General features: G+C 34.4%; 1 protein-coding gene across 1 annotated transcript in view; it reads left to right on the top strand.

Annotated features, from left to right (window-relative positions):
• EML4 (echinoderm microtubule associated protein like 4) overlaps nucleotides 1-24,848 on the top strand; it is a 180,085-nt gene that overhangs the window by 125,712 nt on the left and 29,525 nt on the right. The window contains exons 8-15 of the mRNA XM_012653843.1: nucleotides 4,938-5,061; nucleotides 6,348-6,497; nucleotides 8,845-8,914; nucleotides 10,159-10,269; nucleotides 12,544-12,639; nucleotides 18,144-18,278; nucleotides 18,403-18,538; nucleotides 23,565-23,716. Coding sequence (XP_012509297.1) covers nucleotides 4,938-5,061; nucleotides 6,348-6,497; nucleotides 8,845-8,914; nucleotides 10,159-10,269; nucleotides 12,544-12,639; nucleotides 18,144-18,278; nucleotides 18,403-18,538; nucleotides 23,565-23,716 — 974 coding nt within the window. The remainder of the gene's footprint in view (nucleotides 1-4,937; nucleotides 5,062-6,347; nucleotides 6,498-8,844; nucleotides 8,915-10,158; nucleotides 10,270-12,543; nucleotides 12,640-18,143; nucleotides 18,279-18,402; nucleotides 18,539-23,564; nucleotides 23,717-24,848) is intronic.

The following is a 24,848-nucleotide window of genomic DNA, read 5'->3' as shown; positions in this document are numbered from 1 at the left end:
TGTCTAGAGAAATGACATAACAGCTTTTATCAGTAATGTTCTATATTCTACAGAATTTCTTCTTTTATAATTAAACTACTCTATCATTGATTACATTCAACTAAGAATATATAATATATTTTGTTTGAGCATAGCTATTAAGTTCTAAAGCTGAGATTCAAACCAAGATCTATATCACAACGCTTGTGTTCTCTTCACTCCCTCTCAGTCCCAGAAATTCTCATTGTGCCAAGATTGGAGATGAAATGTTAAGATTAATTACATTTAAGTAAGCAGCAGCTTCATTATTGAATACAGATAGCCCTATACTGTGTTTCCTAACTATTATGAGGTGGGTAGTTTAGTAATTTCTTTATCTCACTTTCTTTTTGTGGACCACCAGATTTTATATTAATGTTACTGATGTCATACTCTGATCAGTCCCACAGCCCATCCCTTACCCTTGACTTTCCTAGGTAGTTCACAGTGAGCACAGCCAGAAAGTAGCATTGAGGTAGTAGAAACATTGACTATAAGTCCTTTGACTGTAAGATCAAGAAACTTGAGAATCTCAAGAAAAAGTTTGCAATTAGAATTTGACAATAACTGCAGGAAAGAGACTCTTCTTCATCTGTATATTTTACCTAATACCCAAGATAAAGACTGTCATCTTAAAAGAAAAGGTTATGAACTGGTGACCTGTGTGCTGTGTGCAGGCCAAAGGTGTGTTGTCACATGGTGTTTTCCCTTTTTTAGCAAAGGAGAAACATTTAAAAATTGGGAAATTTCACAATAAATTACAGATTTCCTATTTCTCTTGAAAAATGAGAAAATCAGTACTGGGCCCACGTCTTTCATAGAGCTGACACTAGCTGCCGCTTGCCTGAGATAGGGTGTGGTGTATGCCAGTGCCCCCATCCCCAGTCGTTCTGTGCTTTCCCACTTCTCTCATTTGCATTTCCTGCAAATGAATTTGTGACTCCTGTTTTAAAGTGTACATGATAGAATCAGCAGATTTCTAGCTTATTTGCCTACACTTGCTATTCTGTGGACAGTCACTTAAAAGCTTATGAAGAGATACCACAGTGTACTAAATTATATGAGCGATTGCTAGACCGTGTTTCGAATGGTCACAAATCCTCCTCAAAGGCAAGGGGATAAATATTTGTCAAGGACCTCATATTATGCTTTACAGTGTGTTGTCTTATTTAATCAATCACAATTTCAAGTGGTAAACATTATTGTCATTTTACATATTAGGAAAGTGAGGCCACAGTCTCACAGCTAATAAGACATGTAGCTGGGACTCAAATCTTAGTCTTTTCCAAAGCTTGTGTTCTTTCCACTACAATGTATTGCCAGGAATTATTAGAATGTTTAGTTATATACTTGATCTCCAACGTATATACTACCAGTGCACAGGCAGGGAAAGCATTTTCATCTTAACTTTGCTAATCCTTACCCTTTGCTGGACATATATTCCCTTCTAAGTTGCAGTAGAAGCATCTATTAAATGTCATTCAGAAAGCATTTATGATGTACACCTCTGATCAAAGATCCTGGGAGAAATTCCAAAGGACAAGAGATCTGCCTTCAAATTTTTATCATCTTAAAAAAAAAAACTAGAGGGAAAATTATATGACAAATTGACACCTAAAAAGTAAACTATATACAATAGAGGACAAGGAAGTACAGATAAAGATGATTGCAGAAGGGGGATATTTACAGCTGTTAATCATTTAGTTATCATCAAAGTCCAGCTATGCTAAAAATCATCAGGAAGCAGAGCCCACTCTTAGATTCAGAAGTAATAAAGACATATCATGTGGTGTTAAAATCATAGTGTGGGAGGTCTTAGCCTGTTCTTAGATCAAACCCCGAGGCCAAGCACACTGTGAGTAATAATAATAAAAATAACTTGAACTTCTCACCCATAACAAGCATGATTTTTAATCTGACTGAAGACATACTTGCAGACATTCAGCAAATAATTTCTCTTTCCTTCATCTTCATGGTTTGCACTATATAAACTGCTGGATTATTATGTACTCTTTTCCTTATGTAGCTTAAGTCATTATTGGAGATCCTAATGTTGTTTTAGCCTCTGGTTGATGATCATATTTTCATTCTGGTTCTAATGCTATTTTCATATCATAATAGACAAGTTGGCAATTGCTAGACATTTCCTATGCTTTTGTACTAGTCCTTTTCTTCTTTCCTTTTAGGTTGGTTTGTGACCTTTTCACAATCACCATCAACGTTTATTAAATCTACCTATATGTAGATCACCAGGATGCTTGGGGCAGGGATGAATGGGCTTTATTTGTTTTTGTTTTTGAAGGAATAAGAAATGGTCCCATCTGTTTGGTGAAGTATTGTTTCCCTTTGTAAAAGATATATAATAAATATTGATTTGATTCTAGAGTTTAACATTTTTACTTTTAGACTTTTGCAGATCTTATAAACAACTATTGGTTTATATAAATAAAAGATGTTTTAGAACCTGTGCTGCTAATAAGAAAACTGTTTCCTAGCAGTGTCTTGAAAATTTTAGTGTATTATAATCCAATTGAATTTAACTGTTTAGACTCAAGGCTGGTTGTAGGCACAATTGTAAAGTAAGAGAAGTTGGTCCTCCACCTTCTAGCTCCACTCACATGCTGAGTAGCATAGCTATTAGTCCCCTTCTCCATGAATTTATGAAAGTGTTTGCTCCTCTCCTCGTGGTATATTCTGAGGTCATGTTTTTGTTTTTTATTATGGTAAGAACACTTAATATGAGATCTACCCTCTTAAATTTTTAAGTGTATAATGCATTATTGTTGACTATAGGTACAATGTTATACAGCATATCTCTTGAGTTTATTCATCTTGCTTGGTTGAAACTTTATGGCTGTTGATTATTAACACCTCATTTCTCCCTCCCCAACCCCTGGTAACCACCATTCCACTCTGATTCTATGAATTTGACAATTTTAGATACCTCATTTAAATGGAATCGTGCAATATTTGTCCTTCTTTGACTGGCTTATTTGACCTAGCATAATGTCCTCAAGGTTCATCTATGTTGGCATATGTTGCATAATTTCTTATCTTTTTAAGGCTGAATTGTATTCTGTTGTGTATGTATACCACATTTTCATTATCCGTTCATCTGTCAGTGGATATTTAAGTTGTTTCCACTTCTTGGCTGTTGTGAATAGTGCTGCTATGAACATAGAGTGCTAGTATCTTTAATATATTTGATTTCAGTTCTTTGGAAGATACCCAGTAGTGGAAGTGCTAGGTCATATGGTAGTTCTGTTTTTAATTTTTTGAGGAACCTTCATCCTGTCTTCCATAGCGGCTGTATCATTTTGCATTCCCACCTGTGGCATGCAGGGGTTCCACTTTCTCTACATGCTCATCGACACTTGCTGTCTTTTGTTTTTTTGATAATTGCTGTCCTGACAGGTATGAAATAATATTTGATTTGCACTTTTCTGATGATTAGTGATGTTGAACATTTTTCCATATACCCGTTGGCCATTTTCGTGTCTTTGGAAAAATGTCTATCCAAGTCCTTAGCCCATTTTTTAAAATCAGTTACTAATTTTTTTTACTATGAAATTCACTACATCCAAAATATATGAATTCCTTATATATTTTGGAGATTAACCCCTTACTAGATATATGATTTGCATATATTTTCTCCTATTCTGTGGGTTGCTTCTTCATTCTGTTGATTGTTTCCTTTGCTGTGTAGAAGCTTTTTAATTTGTGAGGTCATGTTTTTTATGTGTCATTAAACATCAGTAGATTGGCCGGGCGCAGTGACTCACGCCTGTAATCCTAGCACTCTGGGAGGCCAAGGCGGGCGGATTGTTTGAGCTCAGGAGTTCGAGACCAGCCTCAGCAAGAGTGAGACCCCATCTCTACTAAAAAAATAGAAAGAAATTAGCTGGACAACTAAAAATATATAGAAAAAATTAGCCGGGCATGATGGCGCATGCCTGTAGTCCCAGCTACTCGGGAGGCTGAGGCAGGAGGACCGCTTGAGCTCAGGAGTTTGAGGTTGCTGTGAGCTAGGCTAATGCCACGGCACTCACTCTAGCCAGGGCAACAGAGTGAGACTCTGTCTCAAAAAAAATAAAAAATAAAAAAATAAAAAATAAACATTAGTAGGTTGATCAAGTAGTGTGGTGGACATGGTCGTTGTCTATCCGAATAATCTCTCTCTTCTTTTCAACTGTTAGAAAAACTTCCATCACAAAATTATTTTCTGTTGTATTTTCCTACCTCAGCCTTTCTGGCCTTGAAGAAATGTGTCAACTTAGATAAATTATATGTTAATTATGAAAATATTCTCAAGGAAATGGCCAAGGTTGTTTTTCCTACAGTGTTTAGGACTAGATCTTTATAGTATCACTTTGGTTTTTTTATTTATATTCATATATATATATATATATAGAGAGAGAGAGAGAGAGAGAGAGAGAGAGAGAGTCAGTGTCAGCCCTCTGTATCCATGGATTCCACATCTGTGGATTCAACCAACCACAGATCAAAAATATTTGGAAAAAAATTTTGTCTGTACTAAACATGTATAGACTCTTTTCTTATTATTCCCTAAACAATACAGTATAACAACTATTTACATAGCATTTACATTGTATTAAATGTTACAAGTAATCTAGAGGTGATTTAAAATATACAGCAGGACATGCATATGCAGATATTATGCCATTTTATATCAGGGACTTGAGCATCCATGGATTTTGGTATTTGAGGGAGGTGGTCCTAGAACCAATCCCCCATAGACACTAAGGAACAATTGTATAACAAAAAAATTACATATAATGAGAATAAAATTTTGAAGCAGTTATTTTTGTCTTGTTTTTATTGTATCACATTAATAATCCACTTTTCTATGATTATACAGAAAATACATGTGACTTAATTTTTGTCTTGTGTTTCAACAGAAGGAGAATATGTTAAAATGTTTATGCGAGGTCGGCCAATTACAATGTTCATTCCTTCTGATGTTGACAACTATGATGACATCAGAACAGAACTGCCTCCTGAGAAGCTCAAACTGGAGTGGGTGTATCCTTCTCTGTCATGGCAGCAGATTTGTTTGCTTTGTCTCTAGTTTAAGAAAAATGAGTTTACCTAATCTCTATCAAAATTGTCTTTGTACCAAAAAAGTAAATATAAGGAACATAACAACCACTAGAGAAATTTAAAAGAAGACATCATCTCTAATCCTTTCACATATTTATTTTGCTATTAGCGATGTGAAGCCATCAAAATTAATGTCTTCAGAAAAGGGCAAGCACGTATTTCATGAGCATCACAGCAGGTACTGGTGGTATAGTAGAAAAGACACTGGACTGGAATTAGAAGACTAGTGTTTGAGTTTTGGCCCTGCCACTTACTCCCTATGAAGCATAACTTTCTTCACTTATAAAAGGGGCTAATAACCCCTACCTTACAGGGCTGTTGTAAGAATTAAATAAGAAAACATCAGTTAAACATTTTGTAACCTGTGAAACTAAATATGGTATGAATTATCTTATTCAGAGTTCAAATTAACAAGGCTGATTCTAATTCCAGAATTAACTTCTCAGCCAGACTTTTTTTTTTTTTTTTTTTTAAATGGTGGTCTAAAACAGATCTCTCCTAATTTCATCTAGAAATTCTCACTTCTCTTAGAACCTCTGAGAAATTCAGAGAAGCAGACAGGAGCTAATAGTTTGAACTCTGCTATCTCCCTCCATTCTCCTACACCTCCTCCCACATCTCTTGAATTATTCCTTCCTTTAGGCAGAAATCAGCCTGGAAAAACTCACCAATCATGTAATTCTGTACAACTTACTTGTAACAAATATTCTGTCTACCAAACTGTGCCTGTCTGTCCCTTATTCATCATTTAGATCAAGCATAAATATCATGTAGTCTTACTTTGCTCCTTCCCTTCTCTCTCCATCTGAGCTAGGTCCTTCATGTATGCTTTCTCCTAGCATCCTGTTATTTTTCTTTCCACAATTTGTAATTATATATTTGGTGATTATATCTGTCTTCTTTGCCAAAGCGTAAGTTCCAGGGACATAGGCCCCTTGTTTGCTTTGTTCAGAATTGTATGTTCAGCACTGTGCCTGGTACATATTAGGGACTCTGTATTTGTCTGGTGAATGAGAAAACTAAGATTTAAACATATTAAAAGACTCAGGGTTGCACAAGGTATAATGATAGGACATGAGTTTTCTAGGTCTAGTCCAGTCCTCTTTTCATTATACCTTCCTGATTCCCTTAAGTATCTGTGAAAAAATTGTTAATTTAACACCTTGAAAATTATATCTATTAAAAACCTTGACTCTTTTTCTTTTAAGATATGGTTATCGAGGAAAGGACTGTAGAGCTAATGTTTACCTTCTTCCTACCGGGGAAATAGTTTATTTCATTGCATCAGTAGTAGTACTATTTAATTATGAGGAGAGAACTCAACGACACTACCTGGGTCATACAGACTGTGTGAAATGGTTGGTATCATTTAACACTGGTTTATTTTGTTCTTTCATGCCCTCATTTTTAATTTTTTTTTTTTTATTTCAGCATGTTATGGGGGTACAGATGATTAGGTTACATATGATGCCCTTACCCTCCCTCCCCCCCTCATTTTTAATTTTTTAAATTTGGATTTTATTGAAAATTATTTCTTAGAGAAAGTGCAGAATGTAAGGATATTATGGGCATTCTGTGGAATATATTTAGAAAGAAAAAAAAACGGACTTAGAAGTCCTCCAAAATGGTTGGTGTGGTAGCAGCAGCAATAAAATATACCTTCCATAAATCTCAGTTGGAACTTCTGCTTTCTCAAATCCCTTATAGTCCTTTTCTTCTTTGGTTTACAGTATGAAATATATGTGGGGTAGACTGGACTTTTTCACGTTTCTGAGCGTGTTATTGGTTACCTAAGATTTATTGAGGATTTGTCCTTTGTATATAAATTTGGGGCTTAAGGCTTTTGTTTTTGGAAGAAAGAAATCATGACTAAATAAGGATCATAAAAGTATCCCATAGGATATCAAACTGTTAAAATATGAGAACCCTTTTAAATGCTTAGGCATTTAAACTCAATAAATTTGTTATTCTTTAGCTAAATTCAATCATTTATTGCTTAAATCTATTGTTTTCCACCATTTAAAACTTTCTTTTATGCCTATACTATTGTGGCAACTATATCTAGAAAAAAATTAATATATGACTATTAAAATATGAATGTCAAACTTTTAGAGATAATTAAAATACTGCCTTTTACACTTGCAGAATCATATATGTGCAAAATTATTTATTGCAGCATTGTTTGTGATAGTAAAGATTATAAACAGCCTAAATATCTTTTGGTTGGGAACTAGTCAGGTTGTAGTGTGTCCGTAGGTCACCATGTAACTGGGAAGAAGATGAGGAAGTGCTTCATGTATTAATTGGAAAGATCCCTAAGATATATTCCTAAATACAAATATTTAAGAGCAGGAGAATGTGCACAGTTGTTCTACCATTTGTGTAAAAAAAGAGGTGGAAAGTAAATGTTCATCTTGGCTTTCCACATATGTAAAAATTTCCTAGAATTATTAATAAAAAGAAACTAATTACAATGACTACCTGAATAGGAACCACAGTGGGTAGGGAAGTTGATGAGATCTTAGTAGATGTGGCAGGTGGGAAAGAGACTTTTCTCAGTATATCTTTTATAGCTGTTGATAGTTGAATCATGCAAATTTATTAACTAATTTAGAAATTTTAATTTAAAAATTTTGTTTAAAGAGATCTGATTCAAGCAACAGAGACTGAAAAAAAAAAGGCAAGATGTTAATATGTTAGATTTTTAGTTACCTTTAATATAGTTGACCTCAATACAGGACATAAATTATTTAAATAAGAAATGGAATTGGCTATAGAAACATATTGGTAAACTCTAGCCTCTTAATCAGAGAAATTAAAACAAGATACTATTTATAGCAATTAAATTATTGAAACATTTTAAAAGATAATTCTTAATATGGGGAACTTGTGAAACTTTTAGAACATTTTTGTTTTTGTGACAATTTAAATTGATACTACTCTTTGGGAAAATAATGAGCAATACATACAAAGAAACAAAAAAATGTATATTCTCATATAAGCTTACACCTTGGTTGCAAGGTATAGAGTCTAGATAAGGACATGAAGACATCATTTTTTAAATTTTGCTAGTCACTTATATGTGTACTGTGAGCAATTTGGGCACATATGCTTCACTACTTTCCATTTTTATTTAAAAATTCCTTGCCCCAAGTTTAACTTCTTAGCATTAAAAACTAATTAAAAGGTTTAAGGCACTATGTGTGAAGATGTTCACTGCTGTTTTCTTTTGTAGAAAAGTAGAAATGGCCTAAAAGATGGTAGAGCTGTTAGTATGTTTAACAATAATGTTTAAGAATTATGTAGGAAAATGAAAAAATGCTTATATTTTAATAGATTAAAATTACACAGTACAATATTGCATCTTCACTATAATAAAACCATATGAATATGTGTACATATGTGCATGGACTAGAAAGGAACTTGAACAAATGAATAGAGTTTAATTTGTTAGCATGCCACGGTTGTGATTTTTTTTGCATTTAGTGTTCCATTAATTTGTTCAGCTTAACAAAGACAAGATACAGATGAAAACTTAGAAATCTTCAGATAATGGATGTTTGATTTACTAAAGAAAACAAGTATGTCAAAATGAGTTTTTTTAATGATTAAAAACTATTGGTTTGAAAAATACCAAAAAAAGTACGTTTCTGCTATTTCACATGTTTCCTATATTTAAAATTGTTGTTAAATACTGCTTTTTAGCCTTGCTATACATCCTGACAAAATGAGGATTGCAACTGGACAGATAGCTGGAGTGGATAAAGATGGAAGGGTGAGTGGCACAGTGTCATACATTCTGTACCTAGGGACATTGCTATTAGGTTGGAATTGATTGTAATTTTAACCACAACTCAATTATTTTATTCTTCTAAAATTTGAGAATTTTTACTATGAGCAAGGAAGAAACATGTTAGAATGTAAGAACACTTCAAAAGACAAAAGAGAATCATACTAAATATTTTTTCTGAAAAATAAGTGTTCTCCCTAAGGAAACTATATGCCTGTAAAAATCAGAGGACTGATATGCTCATTATCTTTTTCTTTACATAGAGTAACTTATCAATTTCTGCTAGAAGGTACTGCAGTTTTCCTTAGTTGATGGATCTCTTGGTTTTATTTTATTTTATTCATTCATTTATTTATTATATTTAGAGACAGGAGTGGGAAGGTTCTAACTATCTTGCCTGGAGTGGGCTTGAACTCCTGGGCTCAAGAGATCCTCCCAAGTAGCTGGGGCTACAGGTGTGCACTACTGCACCCAGTTAACCACTTGATTTTATGTATTGCTAGAATTGATACCATTTAAATAGCTTCAGCTACTAGTTAATATTAATCAGTTGGTTTACATAATAAATTCCTTAATTCTGAGGATCAACAGTAAATATTAATGATGACTGATTAGGCATGTGTGTGACTACTCATGACATTCTCTGGCTTCAGTTTCTTTAAAGAAAAGGAATAGAAAGGTTCTGCTGGATGATTTCTAAGACCCCATTCAGTTCCCAATTCAACTTAAGGGCTGTTTGCTTAGCAATTTATTGGACATTGATTTTAATATTTTCTCAGGAATGTAGGTAATGCTAAAAGCGAAGTGTCCAGAGCAATTTGCCTGGGTTAGAATACTGACTCTACCTTTTAGTAGCTTGTATAACTTTTGGCAAGTTATTTAAATCTCTGTATCTCAGTTTCCTCATCTGTTAAATAATTATAATAGTACCTGTAACTCATAGGACTATGAAGATTAAATGAATTAACATGTCATACTTAGAATAGTATGTGGCACATAATAAATACTCAAATTATTTACTGCTAATATCGTTGTTTCCTTGTTTTCATAGTATGAGAAGAAAATACCTACTCGATTCATTGGAGGCATGTCTAAATCTAGTAGAGTTTTTATCAGATATTTATCCATTCTTCCTGGTTTTTTAACATGACAGATAGTTCCATGTGGTAGTGGTATTTATTTGAATTTGCCTGAATACCAGTTAGTCCTTCTATCTTATGTTTTCACAGCCTCTACAACCCCATGTCAGGGTGTGGGATTCAGTCAGTCTGTCCACACTGCAAATTATTGGACTTGGAACTTTTGAGCGTGGAGTGGGATGCCTGGGTTTTTCAAAAGCAGTAAGTAACAGTTTTAATAGAAGTAAGCAAGCTGAACAAAAAAGCAGAAAAGAAGTTAAGCTCAATGTCCATATAATGTGATAATTCTGAATTGAAAAATGAGATGCTACCTATTATTAAAGGGCTAGCATTTTGACTAAGTACTAAAGTACTTTGATTTAGTTAGGATCCAAGATATTATACTTAATTATTCTTAATTTTGTTCTGTCCTGAGATAGGATTCCACTGTAGTAGCAGGAAATGGTTAGAATAATAATACATAGCATAGTACAATTAGAAACAAGCAATGGGATGTGCTTTCACTTAAGCTTGAATAATAGAAGAGATCTATTTTATTTAGAAAATTCACACACATGAAACTTGGCCAATTCTGCACAAATACTGCCTTTTTATTGTGTCATATTGGAGCAATGGAAACAAACCTTTGTATTCCCTAAAATCATTAATTATCTTGGTTCTGAATTGATGACAGTATGGGTTTAAAATTTGGTGTCTAGCAGTCTTATCTAAGCCTTGAGGCTTTATTCTGAGGAGAAAATAAGGCAGGATTTTACTCATTTAAACATTGTTCTTTTTTTAATTATATGTAATTATGGTTATATATGCAGGTACCCGTCTACGTTTTAGGATCCATATTTTTTCAATTTCAGAGATAAATACCCCTCTAGAATTTGCTGGGACTCATTTATGCTTTAGAACAGCAGTCCCCAACCTTTTTTGGCACCAGGGACCAATATCATGGAAGACAGTCTTTCCACGGACTGGAGTAGGGGGATGGTTTTGGGATGATTGAAGCACATTACATTTATTGTGCAGTCTTACCTCTCTGCTAATGATAATCTGTATTTGTAGCCACTCCCCATGCTAGCATCACCGCCTCAGCTCTACCTCAGATCATCGGGCATTAGGTTCTCATAAGGAGTGCACAACCTAGATCCCTCACATGCACAATTTATAATAGGGTTCGTGCTCCTATGAGAATCTAATGCTGCCACTGATCTGACAGGAGCCAGAGCTTATGTGGTGATGTGAGCAATGGGGAGCAGCTGTAAATACAGATGAAGCTTCACTCGCCTGCCCTGCAGCTCATCTCCTGCTGTGTGGCCCGGTTCCTAACAGGCCACAGACCAATACCAGCGTAGGGGTTGGGGACCACAGCTTTAGAATATATTAGCTTTAGAATGTATTCATATTATCTCTTCAGTTCTTAGCTGTCAGCAGCTGTATTCTGGATTATGGGAGTTTTGTGAAACATGGAGGAAGGGATGCTTTTAGAGCAGAAAGATAAATTTGGGTGAATTTAGGAACTTTGCCAGCTTGAAGGCACTGAATGTCAAGAGTCCATCCAGTCAGGAATTGGGAGAAAGGTGTTTAGAAAAGAAGATAAGAGGACAGAAAGGAAATACTTCTACTCTCTTTTTTCCCTAAAAATCTCTATAGCAAGAACTGTTGTCAGGTTGTTGATACCAGTGTTATAGTAGTTAAGACTATCTTGAATTGCCTCATACTCTAACTTTCCTGATAATCATTCCAATACGGGCTAAGAGAAAGGTAAAAAGAAGAGAGTAACCTCTGCCTTTCCTCAGTGCCTCTCACTGTTCACTATAATCTTTGTTCCATAGACATTGCAAGGCATATACAACAAATGCGACTAGAAAAAAAATTGTTTAGGGTATCATCCATAGTTTTCCTTAAACTGAGAGGCTTAAATTATGTGAATGAAAATGGTTTCAGAAAAATAGAAATTTAATTATGTTTTTTTTTACTTTTGATTTCACATTAATGTAAACATATATAGCACAGAAAACTGACATCAGCAAACTTTAAAGTAGCAATTAATTATAGCTTATATCATCAAACTATCAAAATTTAGTCAGGAACAAAGTTATGAAATTATGTACAATTCTTCCTGCCTACCTCAAAGGAAAATACCTTAATACAGGAAGCAAGAAGGAAGCACAAGATGCTGAAGGGGCTAGGATATCCTCAAAATTAATTGCCATCTCTGAATAGTAGAAGTGGCTAGATGTCAAGAAGAAATCAACCGAGGGGAAAAAAATTGTTAAATAGAAAATATATTTTTAAAAGAATCTTTGTATTTCTGAGGAAAATACAATTTTAGGAAATAATATGATCCTTACGTTTCAAAGAACAATGAGTTTAAAGGGTTTTGTATTATCTTATTGTTGACAATTTTAATAATACGGTATTTCTTTCTTAGAAAGTCAGCCTTATCCAGGAATTTTTTAATGCCTTTACTTGACTTTTCTTTAGGATTCAGGTGTTCATTTATGTGTTATTGATGACTCCAATGAGCATATGCTTACTGTATGGGACTGGCAGAAAAAATCAAAAGGAGCAGAAATAAAGGTAAATGAAAAAAATTTTAATTGAGTATTATCTTTTAGAGTATATTATTTGTTTTGCAGGTATTTGAAACTGTATTGTATATCCTCAAGTTGCAAGAGCAAATCCATTAGCCAGATTTATCACATTTATTGATTTGTCTTATGGTGTTAACATTATAGTTACACAAGATAAAAATAGTCAAGCAACTTGAAGCAATGTCAGTATTTCAGACAACATTGTGCTGCTGAAATGCCAAAGTAGATGGAGATCTAATTTCAAAATTAAGATTGGACACTCTACTTGGCTGCTGCTTCTTTAATAGAAAATATGTAATTTTATTCAATCTTTAAAGCTTTAGAAATCTAGAAGAAAAATTCAGCCATAGGAATATGGCTGATGTAACTTAAGGGCTTATATAGTAAGTTTTTTGGTCTTAATTAGGTTTGTAGGATTATTATCGAAAATGCTATAGCATTTATAATTGCTATAGAATAGGATTGATCCCTTTGTGTGGATCCGACTTATAAGTTTCAGGAAGAGAGTGTAAAGGTAGCATTGCAGCTGCATACGGGTCAGAAATGGTCTTCTTCTGACTAGGAGAGAATTCACAGTGATAAAATGGCTTTAGAGGCCTGTGACATATTTGCCATACTCTTTTTTTTTTTTTTTTTTTTTGAGACAGAGTCTCACTCTGTTGCCCGGGCTAGAGTGCTGTGGCCTCAGCCTAGCTCACAGCAACCTCAAACTCCTGGGCTCAAGCAATCCTTCTGCCTCAGCCTCCCGAGTAGCTGGGACTACAGGCATGCGCCACCATGCCCGGCTAATTTTTTTTCTATATATTTTTAGTTGTCCGATTAATTTCTTTCTATTTTTAGTAGAGACGGGGTCTTGCTCTTGCTCAGGCTGGTCTCGAACTCCTGAGCTCAAACGATCCACCCGCCTCGGCCTCCCAGAGTGCTAGGATTACAGGCGTGAGCCACCGCGCCCGGCCGCCATACTCTTAAATAACATATTTCTCTCCAACTTTTCTCTTTTTTAGCAGTTTTGTTTTGCATAAACTTCAAGCTTTCAGCTTGTTGGTCAAAAAGTTATTTCTTGTTTTTTTCATGTGTAGGTTAATCTTTTGAGAGAAGTAGAGTAGATTTGGTTGTACTTAAAAGGAATGAAAGCTGTCAGAAAACCTCAAACTTTAAAAAACATAAATGAAGACAGATTGTCTTCCAGTTATCATTCAGAGTAATTGAACATTGAAACATAGGATAGTTGCACCAATGCGAAATATATAAATTTTGATCCTTTGTAATGAAGTCTACCAGATAAAATTTTGTTTTCTTCCTGCTGGCCACTCCTAGATCTCCTTTCCAGGACCTTAAATGTTGGCATTCCTCAGAGTTTTATTCCAGATCCTCCACTGATACCATATACTGCACCCATGGCCTTGGTTACTATCTATCTGCTGAGTCTCACATTAATCATCTCCAGCCCAGATCTCTCACAGGTTTAAACCCATATTTCTAGTTGCCTGCTAGACATCTTTATTTGAATGTCCTCTACCACAAGTCAAAATCAACATGCTCACATCTAATCATCTTTCCTAGTGCCCCGAGCAGTTTCGCCCCTCAGTGATTGACACATTTTTACCTAGCTGCCCTAGCTAGAAACTTGGGCATCATTATTGACAGTTTTCCTCACTTCTTACATCCAGGTAGTCAGCAAGTTCTCTAAACACTTTATCCTAAATGTCTACATTATAACTCTTTCCAGTACAATGGACCACAAAACAGCTAAAGCCATTAATAACTTAATCAAAACAGGGACTTTATTGACTCCTGTTTAAGGGAGGAAGAGGAAACCTCTACTAAAGGCCAGAGGGAGAGTTTGCCTCAGGAATGACTTGATTAAGGGGCTGAATCACTAGATTGACTGTCTCTCCTCTTAGCTTATCCCTGTGCATTGACCTTACTCTGCTGTAGATGGGCTCTATCCTTGCTTAAGACATAAGGATTTGGGGAATTGATATATAACTTTTTAATTTATGTAAGTTTAAAATTCAGAAAGGCAGTTTTAAAACCTAACTGGTGAAATTTTGAAAGACCTAATTAAGAAGGAGGGATTTGCATAATCATGGGTAGAAGACAGTAAAGATGTCACTTCTATGCATACTGATCTATACATTCAACCTGTATACATTTTAGACTATTCAACATAGTCTAAAATACCTGCCTGAGTTTTTATGGAAGTTGACACACTGAATATATGTGGAAGTATGAAGGGGTAGAATAGTGAAGACAATTGTGAAGAAAAAGTTTAAACTTGGAGAACTTAAACTATGAGATATCAAGACATCTAATTAAGACATTGTGGTAGAAGGATAGACAGATCAATGGAAAAGAATAGAGAATCTAAAAACAGCCCACAAAAATCAGTTGCTTAATTTATGGCAAAGGTGGCAATGCAGTGGGCAAAGAATAATGTTTTCGGTGAAGGTGCTGGATTAATTGGATATACATATGAAGAAAAGTTAAGCTTGACCCCTACCTCGCAGCATTCACAAAAATCAGTTTTAGATGGATTATGGATCTGAGCATGAAAGGTAAAAAACAATAAAGCTCTTAGAAGAAAATAAAGGAGAACACCTTCGTAAGTTGATTTCTTAAACGAGACATACAAAGTACTAGCTATAAAAGGGGGAAATGATAAATTATATTAAGAACTTATCTTCATCAAAAGATACAAAGAGTGTGAGAAAATATTTGCAATACTTATTTCCAACAAAATACTCATGTTCTGAATAAAGAACAACTATACTTCTATAAGAAAAAGACAATCCAATTTTTTTAAATAGCAGAAGACTTCAACAGGTATTTCACAAAACTGGGTGTCTGGGTGATTAACAAGCATATGAAAAGGTACTTAACCTCCTGAGTGATCAATAAAATTCAAATGAAAACCACAGTGAGATACTGCCTCTATCTACCAAAATAGTTTACATGAAAAAGAAAAAAATACCAAGGTTGGTGAGGATGCAGAGGCATTGGAACTTTCATACACTGCTGCTGGGCGTGTAAGTTGGTACAGCCATTTAGGAAAACTGTTTGGCATTACCTACTAAGGTTGAACATGTTCATACACTCTGACCCATCCTATTCCTCTCTTGGTATATAAACCCAGCAGAAATATATACACATGTGCACTAGAAGACAAATAGTGATGTTATTTATGGTAGCCAAAAAAGTGGAAACTGTCCTAATGCCCATCAGGAGAATGGAAAAATCAATAATGTGGTCTTTTCATACAAAAGAATACCATACAGTAAGTCGAATGAACACATTACAACTGTATGCACCAAACATGAATGGATCTCAAATGTAATGTTGAGAAAATAAACCAGACGTGGAGGAGTACATTATGTATGATTTCATTTAAATAAAACAGACAAAACTAATCTGTGCTGCTAGAAGTCAGAATAATGGTTAATTGAATAGGTGGGGGAGATAGTGACTGGAAAGGGGATCTGGGTTGTTTCTGGAATGTTAGTAATGTTTTGTCTCTTCCTCTGGATGCTGTGCAGAGGTGTACTCAATCTGTAATAATTTATCAAGCTATTAGAATTCACGTGCTTTTATATATATATTACACATCAGTAAAAAGTTAAAATATTCTATAAGGCAAAGCTCATATACAAAGTGATTTAATTTCATAGATTACTTCAATTTATGTCTTGACTATCTCATCACTAACACCATGGATTGTATACTGGGACTCTTTGTAATTATAATAATTTTATAATAACTTGATTATCTCAGTTTGACAGAAGATTCAGCCATCAAATAGTTCTGATTTTTGTCCAAGTGAAAACTAAGGACTAATCTAGTCAATCTTCAAAAGACTTCATTGTTCTGGAGGAGATAGAACTAATTTTTGCTTTGGGACTACCACATTATATTTAAAATTTACTTAGACCTGCTAAATATATATAGTTCCATACTAACCACTGTGGAGAATTATGTAACAGCAATATGCTGTACTTTTCCTTTATCTTATACCTGAATTCTAGTTAAGGAGAAAAAGCACTCAGATTAGTTTTCATTCTTTGGGTTTTATTTATGTGCTTGTGCAAAGGGCTTTTACCCAGATGTTAGTAACAGAAATGTAAAACTTGTGGAAATATTGGAACCATGGGGAAAGAAAAAAATTTAGATCAACTCTTCATATTATTAGTATCATTTTATTAATATAACATAAAATTTATTATGTTTAATTCATTTTGTTCATAAGATTACTACGTTTATCATGTTGGTTTGCAAAAAAGAAACACCTGCATATACATAAAGTTCTTTGCTATGTTAAAAAATGGGCATTAATGGCCGGGCATGGTGGCTCATGCCTGTAATCCTAGCACTCTGGGAGGCTGAGGTGGGAGATCATTCAAGGTCAGGAGTTTGAGACTGGCCTGAGCAAGAGCGAGACCCCATCTCTACTAAAAATAGAATTAGCCGGACAGCTAAACATATATAGAAAAAAATTAGCTGGGCATGGTGGCACATGCCTGTAGTCCCAGCTACTCGGGAGGCTGAGGCAGGAGGATCGCTTGAGCCCGAAGTTTGAGGTTGCTGTGAGCTAGGATGACACCACGGCACTCTAGCCTTGGGCAATAGAATGAGACTCTGTCTCAAAAAAAAAAAAAAGGCATTAGTGATCATCCTACAAGTAAACATCAACTAGCAATAAACAGCTTTTGGGGCATATAGGTAGGTTTCACCTCACTGTTAAGTTTCAGTAGGTGATTTTACCGTAAAATATCAATTTAGTAAGAATTTAACTGATTTACTGAAATTATAGAAATATATTGTTTTAGAAATAATACCCTTAATTTAGATCATTTTAATGAAAAACTATTCTTGTCATTCCTTTGTGACTCTCATGCCTGTTTTCTTACTTCTTTACTATTAGTCTTTTAAACTCCTCTCTTTTCTATGTTTTTTAAGGAAAGAGAGTATAAAAGCTCTTTTGGAGTTCTGTTTTTGTTCTTGTTTCTATAGGAATCAGTAGTGGCCGTTCTAAATCTACTTTTTAAGGCATCGATCAGAAGGATGAATCTCTAAATTATTAATAGTAATATTTTGTTGAATGAATGAATAGTCCATAATAACAGTACAAAAAAACATAAGACTGTTTCTTTTTTAACAAAATGTCAGTGTCTTTAAGACAGAATTTATATTGCTCTTGGAATTTATAGTTTTAGTGTACTTTTCCTGAATGTGCAAGAAATTAAAATAATCTAAAGCCATATAATTCATATAAATGTCTTTCTAGTGCAAAGTTTTTATAAATAGATAACACAGAAGGTGATATAAGGACATCGAATTTAAATTATTCTAAAAATCTATTAACATTTTTCAGAGAAATAGCTCTTGGAAAAAAAGGCATTTCCTCAAAATTTTTCCATCTTTAATTGTCAATGGCTGTGACTTGATGGAGATAAGGACATACATTCATCTAAAGCTTTATTTCTCTTTTCATAGACAACAAATGAAGTTGTTTTAGCTGTGGAATTCCACCCAACAGATGCAAATACCATAATAACATGTGGTAAATCTCATATTTTTTTCTGGACCTGGAGTGGCAATTCACTAACAAGAAAACAGGGAATCTTTGGGGTAAGAATCAGAATGTTATAACTTCATTAGGTGTATAAAACTTAAATGTTTTTAATTGTTGAGTAAGAATAAAATCATCATACCAGAGAAGGGAAAACTGAAAATTCTCATTATTTCATTATAGAAATATGAAAAACCAAAATTTGTGCAGTGTTTAGCATTCTTGGGTAATGGAGATGTTCTTACCGGAGACTCAGGTGGAGTCATGCTTATATGGAGCAAAACTACTGTAGAGCCCCCACCTGGGAAAGGACCTAAAGGTACAGTGTTCTCATATTAAACTCATTCCTTATAATTCTCACATAGTACTCTTGCAGTCCCATCTCTTACCCAGACCAGGAGAGAAAGAGCTGCTGTGGAACAATGTGAGAGTCACCAACATAACTTTGGTTTTTAAAGTTCTTCATAATGATCTTTTTTTTAATTATTTACCCAGTTACTTATTAAGCATATATGACCTACATTTAACTATACTGAACCTTTCTCTTTAAGAAGTTAATGCAAAATAATTAGAGATCATATTGATATGTGTTAGTTTTAAAAAGTATAAAGGTTAACTCTCTGCTGGGCTGGTTCTGGGATATCTGTGAAAGCAAAATGCATTGCCATGTGATAAAATGGGAGGGGGGAGGGTAAAAGAACAAACTCATAGTTCAGTCCCCTTCTCCTTTTTCTTTTTCTCACTTTAGCTTCTCTTCTTGGCCCCAGTAGTGGTTCTTAGCATTCATTCCTCTTTACCTCAAATCAATTTTCCTCAAAAATACAGATACATTTTTTTATTTTTAATTTCCATTTGTATCCAAATATACAGGTTCACTTTGCCTTTTCCTATGGTAAATGAACAAATTAGAAGAAGAGCATTGAAAATAACCTTTTTTCAACCCCATTTTTCCTTACTATTTAAAAGCAATCAAACACTGCAAAAACGTTCAGAGTACCATGTACTTTCTTCAGAGTAGAAGGTAATGAGAGAAAAATTGGAGACCTGATTCTAAAACCGGTGGGCCAGAAGCAGAGAGAGCAGTAAAAATAGAATGAGTTAGGCCAGTCAATCCCTGAGATTCCACCTAAAACAAAAAGAGAAAGGAGATAATGATGAACCAGCCTTACCCTGGGGACTGGCATAGCAACATGTCCTTTCTCTAGTTCATCGCTTCACCCTAAACACACTCAAACAACTCCTTATCTCTGTCTTTCTAGAGTCCCTGCATCAGACCATGGAAATTGCCCTAAGTGATTTATGAATAAGGGAGTCTCTGTTCCCCTACTCAGAAGGAAAGACCCAATTTACATGTCTGTCTTCCCCAATAAACTTTCCTAGGACTAGCACAATATCTGGCATTTGGTACTAGCTGTTTGAAAACTATTTGTCAAACATCTTTTTAAGAGACTTTAATCTTTCCTTTGGGTGTCAGTGTAGGAGTAAAAGTTGAGTGGTATTGATTAAAGCACTGTTTTCACTGAAATGTGGAGTTTAACATTATAATTATTTTATGATTGTACAGATTTTTATACTATATTTTTTAAGAGATATATACAGATGCTTCTCAACTTCTGATGGGATTATGTCCTGATGAACCCTTTGTAAATTGGAAATATCTTAAGTGGAAAGTGTGTTTAATACCCCAACAAATGCATTGTAAATTTGAGAAATTCTAAGTCGAACCCTCATAAGTCCGGATGCTCCTCAGCTTACAATGCAGTTATATTTGTATGAGCCCATCATAAAGTCCAGATGCTTCTTAACTTAGGATGGAGTTATGTCCCAATAGATCTATCATACAGTCAAAAAATAAATTGAACCGTCCTAAGTTGGGGATCATCTGTACTGAATTAATGGTTTAATTAATGTTTTTCAAATCCATTCACCTGAATTTCTAAGCTTGGCAGTTGAATTGAATTAGACATATTCAGAAGTTAAAAAAGCCTTAAATTGTATTGCCATTGACCCTCAACCATTGGCCATGCATTCTTAGCCTCTTTCATTTAGTTTAGGTTCAAAATTCACATATGAGAAGGATGGTAATGGGTTAAGGGTTCTTAAGAAAAAAGAAAATTAGAAGAACGGTGTTAATTGACTACCTTATTTCTCTTACTCATTTTTATTTTTTTTCCTCTTTTTTTTTTCCCCTGGGCCCATTGATTTATTCTCAGAAATGCCAAGAACAATAGTATATTAAAACACTGACTTATTGTTCACATACCCTCTGACACTGAGCAGAGTTTGAGTGTAAATGTGTCCTTCATTAGCCTTGATATTTGTGTTCAGGTGGGGGGTAGGGAGAGGTTTAGAGGTTTTTACTTGGTTTTTGTCTGAAAAATTTGTGGTTGAGCCTCTGTGCAGAGAAAATCTGCCTGTGTACAAACAGGAAACAGGAAATCTAATCTTGTGGATTGCTGGGCAAATGAAATGGCCTGTGTCATACTCTGCTACGTGACTGACCCTATTATGGACAAAACTGCTAAGAATTTTCTTTCTTTTTATATATTTGGAGTTTTCTATTGGCTATGAAGGATTTGCTGAGTGCAGTGAAATAAATGTGCAAGTCGAGACCAGCACAAGTGCGCACACTTTCTATTTTTTAATTCTTGTCCCCAAATTTCAGTAGATCCAGTTTGCATATTCCCATGTATGACATTTCTGCACCAGTGGCAGTCTTACCAATCAAAATTTAAGTGTATGTGACGTCATGTCTGATAAAAGGACATTTTTGGATGGCAGAAATATAATTTCATAGCTAATCCTTTTACTCTAGTAAATAGGAAACAAAAACCAAAACTGTATTTTTTATGCCTCATTAGCTCTCTGTATGTATTATTCTTGGCTTCCAAATCATTTTTTCCTTGAATGTAAATTAACAGGAATCTTCATTGTAATTAGTATTTTTTATTTCTTAAGTGGGTATGAGGTATTTGTTATTTGTTTCTTACATATATAAAATAGTTCAATTTTTTTTTTTTTTTTTTTTTTGAGGCAGTCTTGCTCTGTCTCCTGAGCTAGAGTGCAGTGGCATCATCATAGCTTACTGCAACCTCCAACTCCTCCTGGGCTCAAGTGATCCTCTTGCCTCAGCCTCCCAAGTAGCTGGGACTACTGTGGGCACCACCATGCCCAGCTAATTGTTCTTTTTCTTTCTTTCTTTTCTTTTTCTTTCTTTTTTTTTTTTTTTTGGTAGAGATGAGGTCTTACTCTTGCTCAGTCTGGTCTCGAACTCCTGGCCTCAAGCAATCCTCCTGCCATGGCCTCCCAAAGTGCTAGGATTATAGGTGTGAGCCACTGCACCTGGCCATCAAAACTTTCCTTATGTGAAATAATTCATAATCTTACTAAGTTGGGGAGTGGAAGTTGAGAATATCTCTAGCACCATTAAAATGATCACTATTCTTAAATCTTTGTCAAGTTCCTTTAAGGAACGCCAACATTTTACTTACTCTCCAAATCATCAACATGGGTCCAATTGCTAAGAATATACAACATAAATTTCGGAATCTCCCTGATATTTCTTTATATAGTTAAACAGGGACAGAAAGTCTTCCAAACATCTTTATTTGGCCAGGTAATGTAAACTTGCTTTTTATGAAATCTTTGTTTCTGTTAGAGATGAGAAGAAAGGGAGAGATTTGCAATTAAGTTTGGATAGACTTGGCCATATGAGTAAGCCTGGAGGTAGAGTAGGTTTTTTAATTCAAGGATAATTACTTTTCTTGGCAGATATTTCAAATATTATTTGGCTTAAACTGGAGTGTCAGAAATACAGGCCCATAAGAAAGAAATTTTTGGCTCTCAATTTGTTTTATAGGTAAATAGTATATAGAGGAAACTTTGATAATTCGTTTAAATTTTAATCACTGAGTTTTTAAAGCTAAATTGATATTAGGTCATCCTTGGGAAATAACTTTCCAGAGATTAGAGGAGGAGGGTGGGAATTCTTATCTCACTGAGTTGATCACTATGTACAGTATTTTTATTCCTGATGAAGCATTTTTTTCTTCAGTTTTATTTTCTGTTTTCTAACATCCCATCATTCTTGGGGTATCTTAAATGTTTAACAAAGTTTGTCATGTTTAGAGATATGGAAGGCTGAATTAAGAACAGAAAAAGTTTATTTCATTTTCGTACATTCTTATGGAGAACTCTGAAACTCCATACCACTGCTTTTTGTAATTTTTTACGTGATGTTTTCAGGCTACTCTTATTAGTTTGACTATGCATGGGGAAATAAGCCCAAAATTTACTTTTTTCTATTTTTAATACCCAAGTAAAGCCAGCAATACTCTCATAAAATTTACATCTCTCAGATGTCCTTTCTCTTGGTCACATCAGAGCAGTGATAGATAATTGGCTATCCCACCAAACACAATTGTGTCGTTCAATGTTTAAAGTATTTTCAGGCGATGAATGTCGATGTGAGTTGAGGCAATTGACCTCAGTAGCAAATTCACTGGAGTTCTACTCCCAGCTCTGCTGAATCAAGCAAGCTGTCCTTCAAATCAGGGAAGCCCTTTCCTTTCTCACTGTCAGATATACCTATCTATTAAGAATTTGTACCACTAACACTGTCACAGTGAGATAAAGTAATTAGTCAGCTATAGCTGAATTTTTCTAGGATGCCAAAGCCCTGCAAATTTTAGTTAATTTTTTGAATATAATAGCTCAAGTAGATGAGTAAAAGAACAATCTCAGTAACAGCTTTATTGAAATATAATTCACATACCATAAAATTCACCCTTTTACAGTTTGGAATTCAGTGATGTTTTTGTATATTCATAGAGTTGTGCAACCATGACCACTATCTAGCTTCAGAACATTTTCATCACTCCAAGAAAGAAACCCTGTACCCCTTAGCAATCACTTTCCATTCCTCCCTCCCCTCAACCGCTAGGCAACCACTAATTTACTTTTGGTCTCTATGGATTTGCCTATTCTTGACATTTCATATAAATGTAATCATATAATATGTGATCTTTTGCGATTGGCTTCTTTCACTTAGCAAAATATAGCATGTGCTGGTGTCTCACTCCTTTGCTTCTTTTTTTGTTAGGAAAATATTTGAAATATTTTCAGAGTAAAAAACTATTGTCATAAATGCAAAAGATTTTATTAAATCTTAAGCTTTACTAATTGCCTTGCAGAAGACTTGCTAAAATAAATTTTTGGTTATTGAGTTATATGAACTTTCTGACTATTCACTTTGTAGTTCTGCTGAAGTTTTCTTTCAAAAAAGACACTGAAGTCTGATGAAAAGTGTTACCACTAGTGTTTTTATTTTTCCCTCATCATATTAGGTGTATACCAAATCAGCAAACAAATCAAAGCTCATGATGGCAGTGTGTTCACACTTTGTCAAATGAGAAATGGGATGTTATTAACTGGAGGAGGAAAAGACAGGAAAATAATTCTATGGGATCATGATCTGAATCCTGAAAGAGAAATAGAGGTAAGGATGGAAACAGAATATAAAAATATTAAATCCTCTAAATGCATGTATTTTGTCCCACATTAAGATAACTTACAGTTTTCTGGGAAACTGGTGTACATTTCTTGGAATTTCATACCCTCTTCATAGAAATGAATTTGTTATTGCCTTTAGGATAACTTTGTTTAAAAAAAACACAAAAGGACCATTCATTAAACAAAATAATTTGAAAGAATTAAAAAGATTAGACAATAATTAATTTGCTTATTTATTTCTGAGACTTTTTTAGTGATCCAAAAATACAACCATACAAACGTAAAATTCAGCATTCATTCATTGAATGCTGTATCCTGTATTGCTTACAGGATATTCAGAATGACCAGTTTAATTTTAAAACTTGTAAACAGTTTTTAAAATAGTGGGCTTAAAATAATCACTAATTCTATGTGTATGTGTCTGCTTCATGGCATTGACCAAGTATATCTAGAAAACCTGACAAGTGTTAATTACGTGCTTGGTGAAAGTTTGCTACTTGAATTGAGGCCTCAGGAAGTGAAATGGTTAATTAAGAATAGCATTTTAGATAAATGATTCGTAAAACAAGAGCAAATCTCAGAGTTTAATATTGCTTCTGTTTTTTGATGATTTAAATTTTGGACTTATGCTCAGTGTTTTTTCTACACATAACATGCTTTCCAGACAAAGTCTTCTCTAAAGAAGAGGATCCTGATAGTACTGCTCTTGGCTTTTATTTCCAAGAAGATAGATAACAAAGAGTTGCTTAATCACAACTTTAAGTTCATAGTGGAAATGCCAGTTCCAGTACTATTTCTTTTCTTCACAGATAACTCATATCCTTTGTAATCAAAAGGTATACAATCTAGTTCACGCCTTCCTTTTCCATTTCTAACATAAATTTGGATTATGCTTAGAATTCAATTCTTTATATTTTTAGGAATCATTTTATATCCCACTTTATAAAGGAAATAAGAATTGCATTATTTCAGAAAGAATCATTCTTTGGGATTATTGTAATGTTAATATAACATGCACTGAGAATGTTCCAGGTAGTGCATTAAATGAAATTGATCTCCCAAGTTCTATTAATTATAATACTTTACAATATAGCATCTTTTAGTTTATTAAGAAATTT

Source organism: Propithecus coquereli, unplaced genomic scaffold, assembly GCF_000956105.1.
Source record: "Propithecus coquereli isolate 6110/MARCELLA unplaced genomic scaffold, Pcoq_1.0 Scaffold43, whole genome shotgun sequence".
Taxonomy (NCBI): domain Eukaryota; kingdom Metazoa; phylum Chordata; class Mammalia; order Primates; family Indriidae; genus Propithecus; species Propithecus coquereli.
Note: the sequence above shows the minus strand (reverse complement) of the source record. Positions and strands in the feature narration are given on the sequence as shown.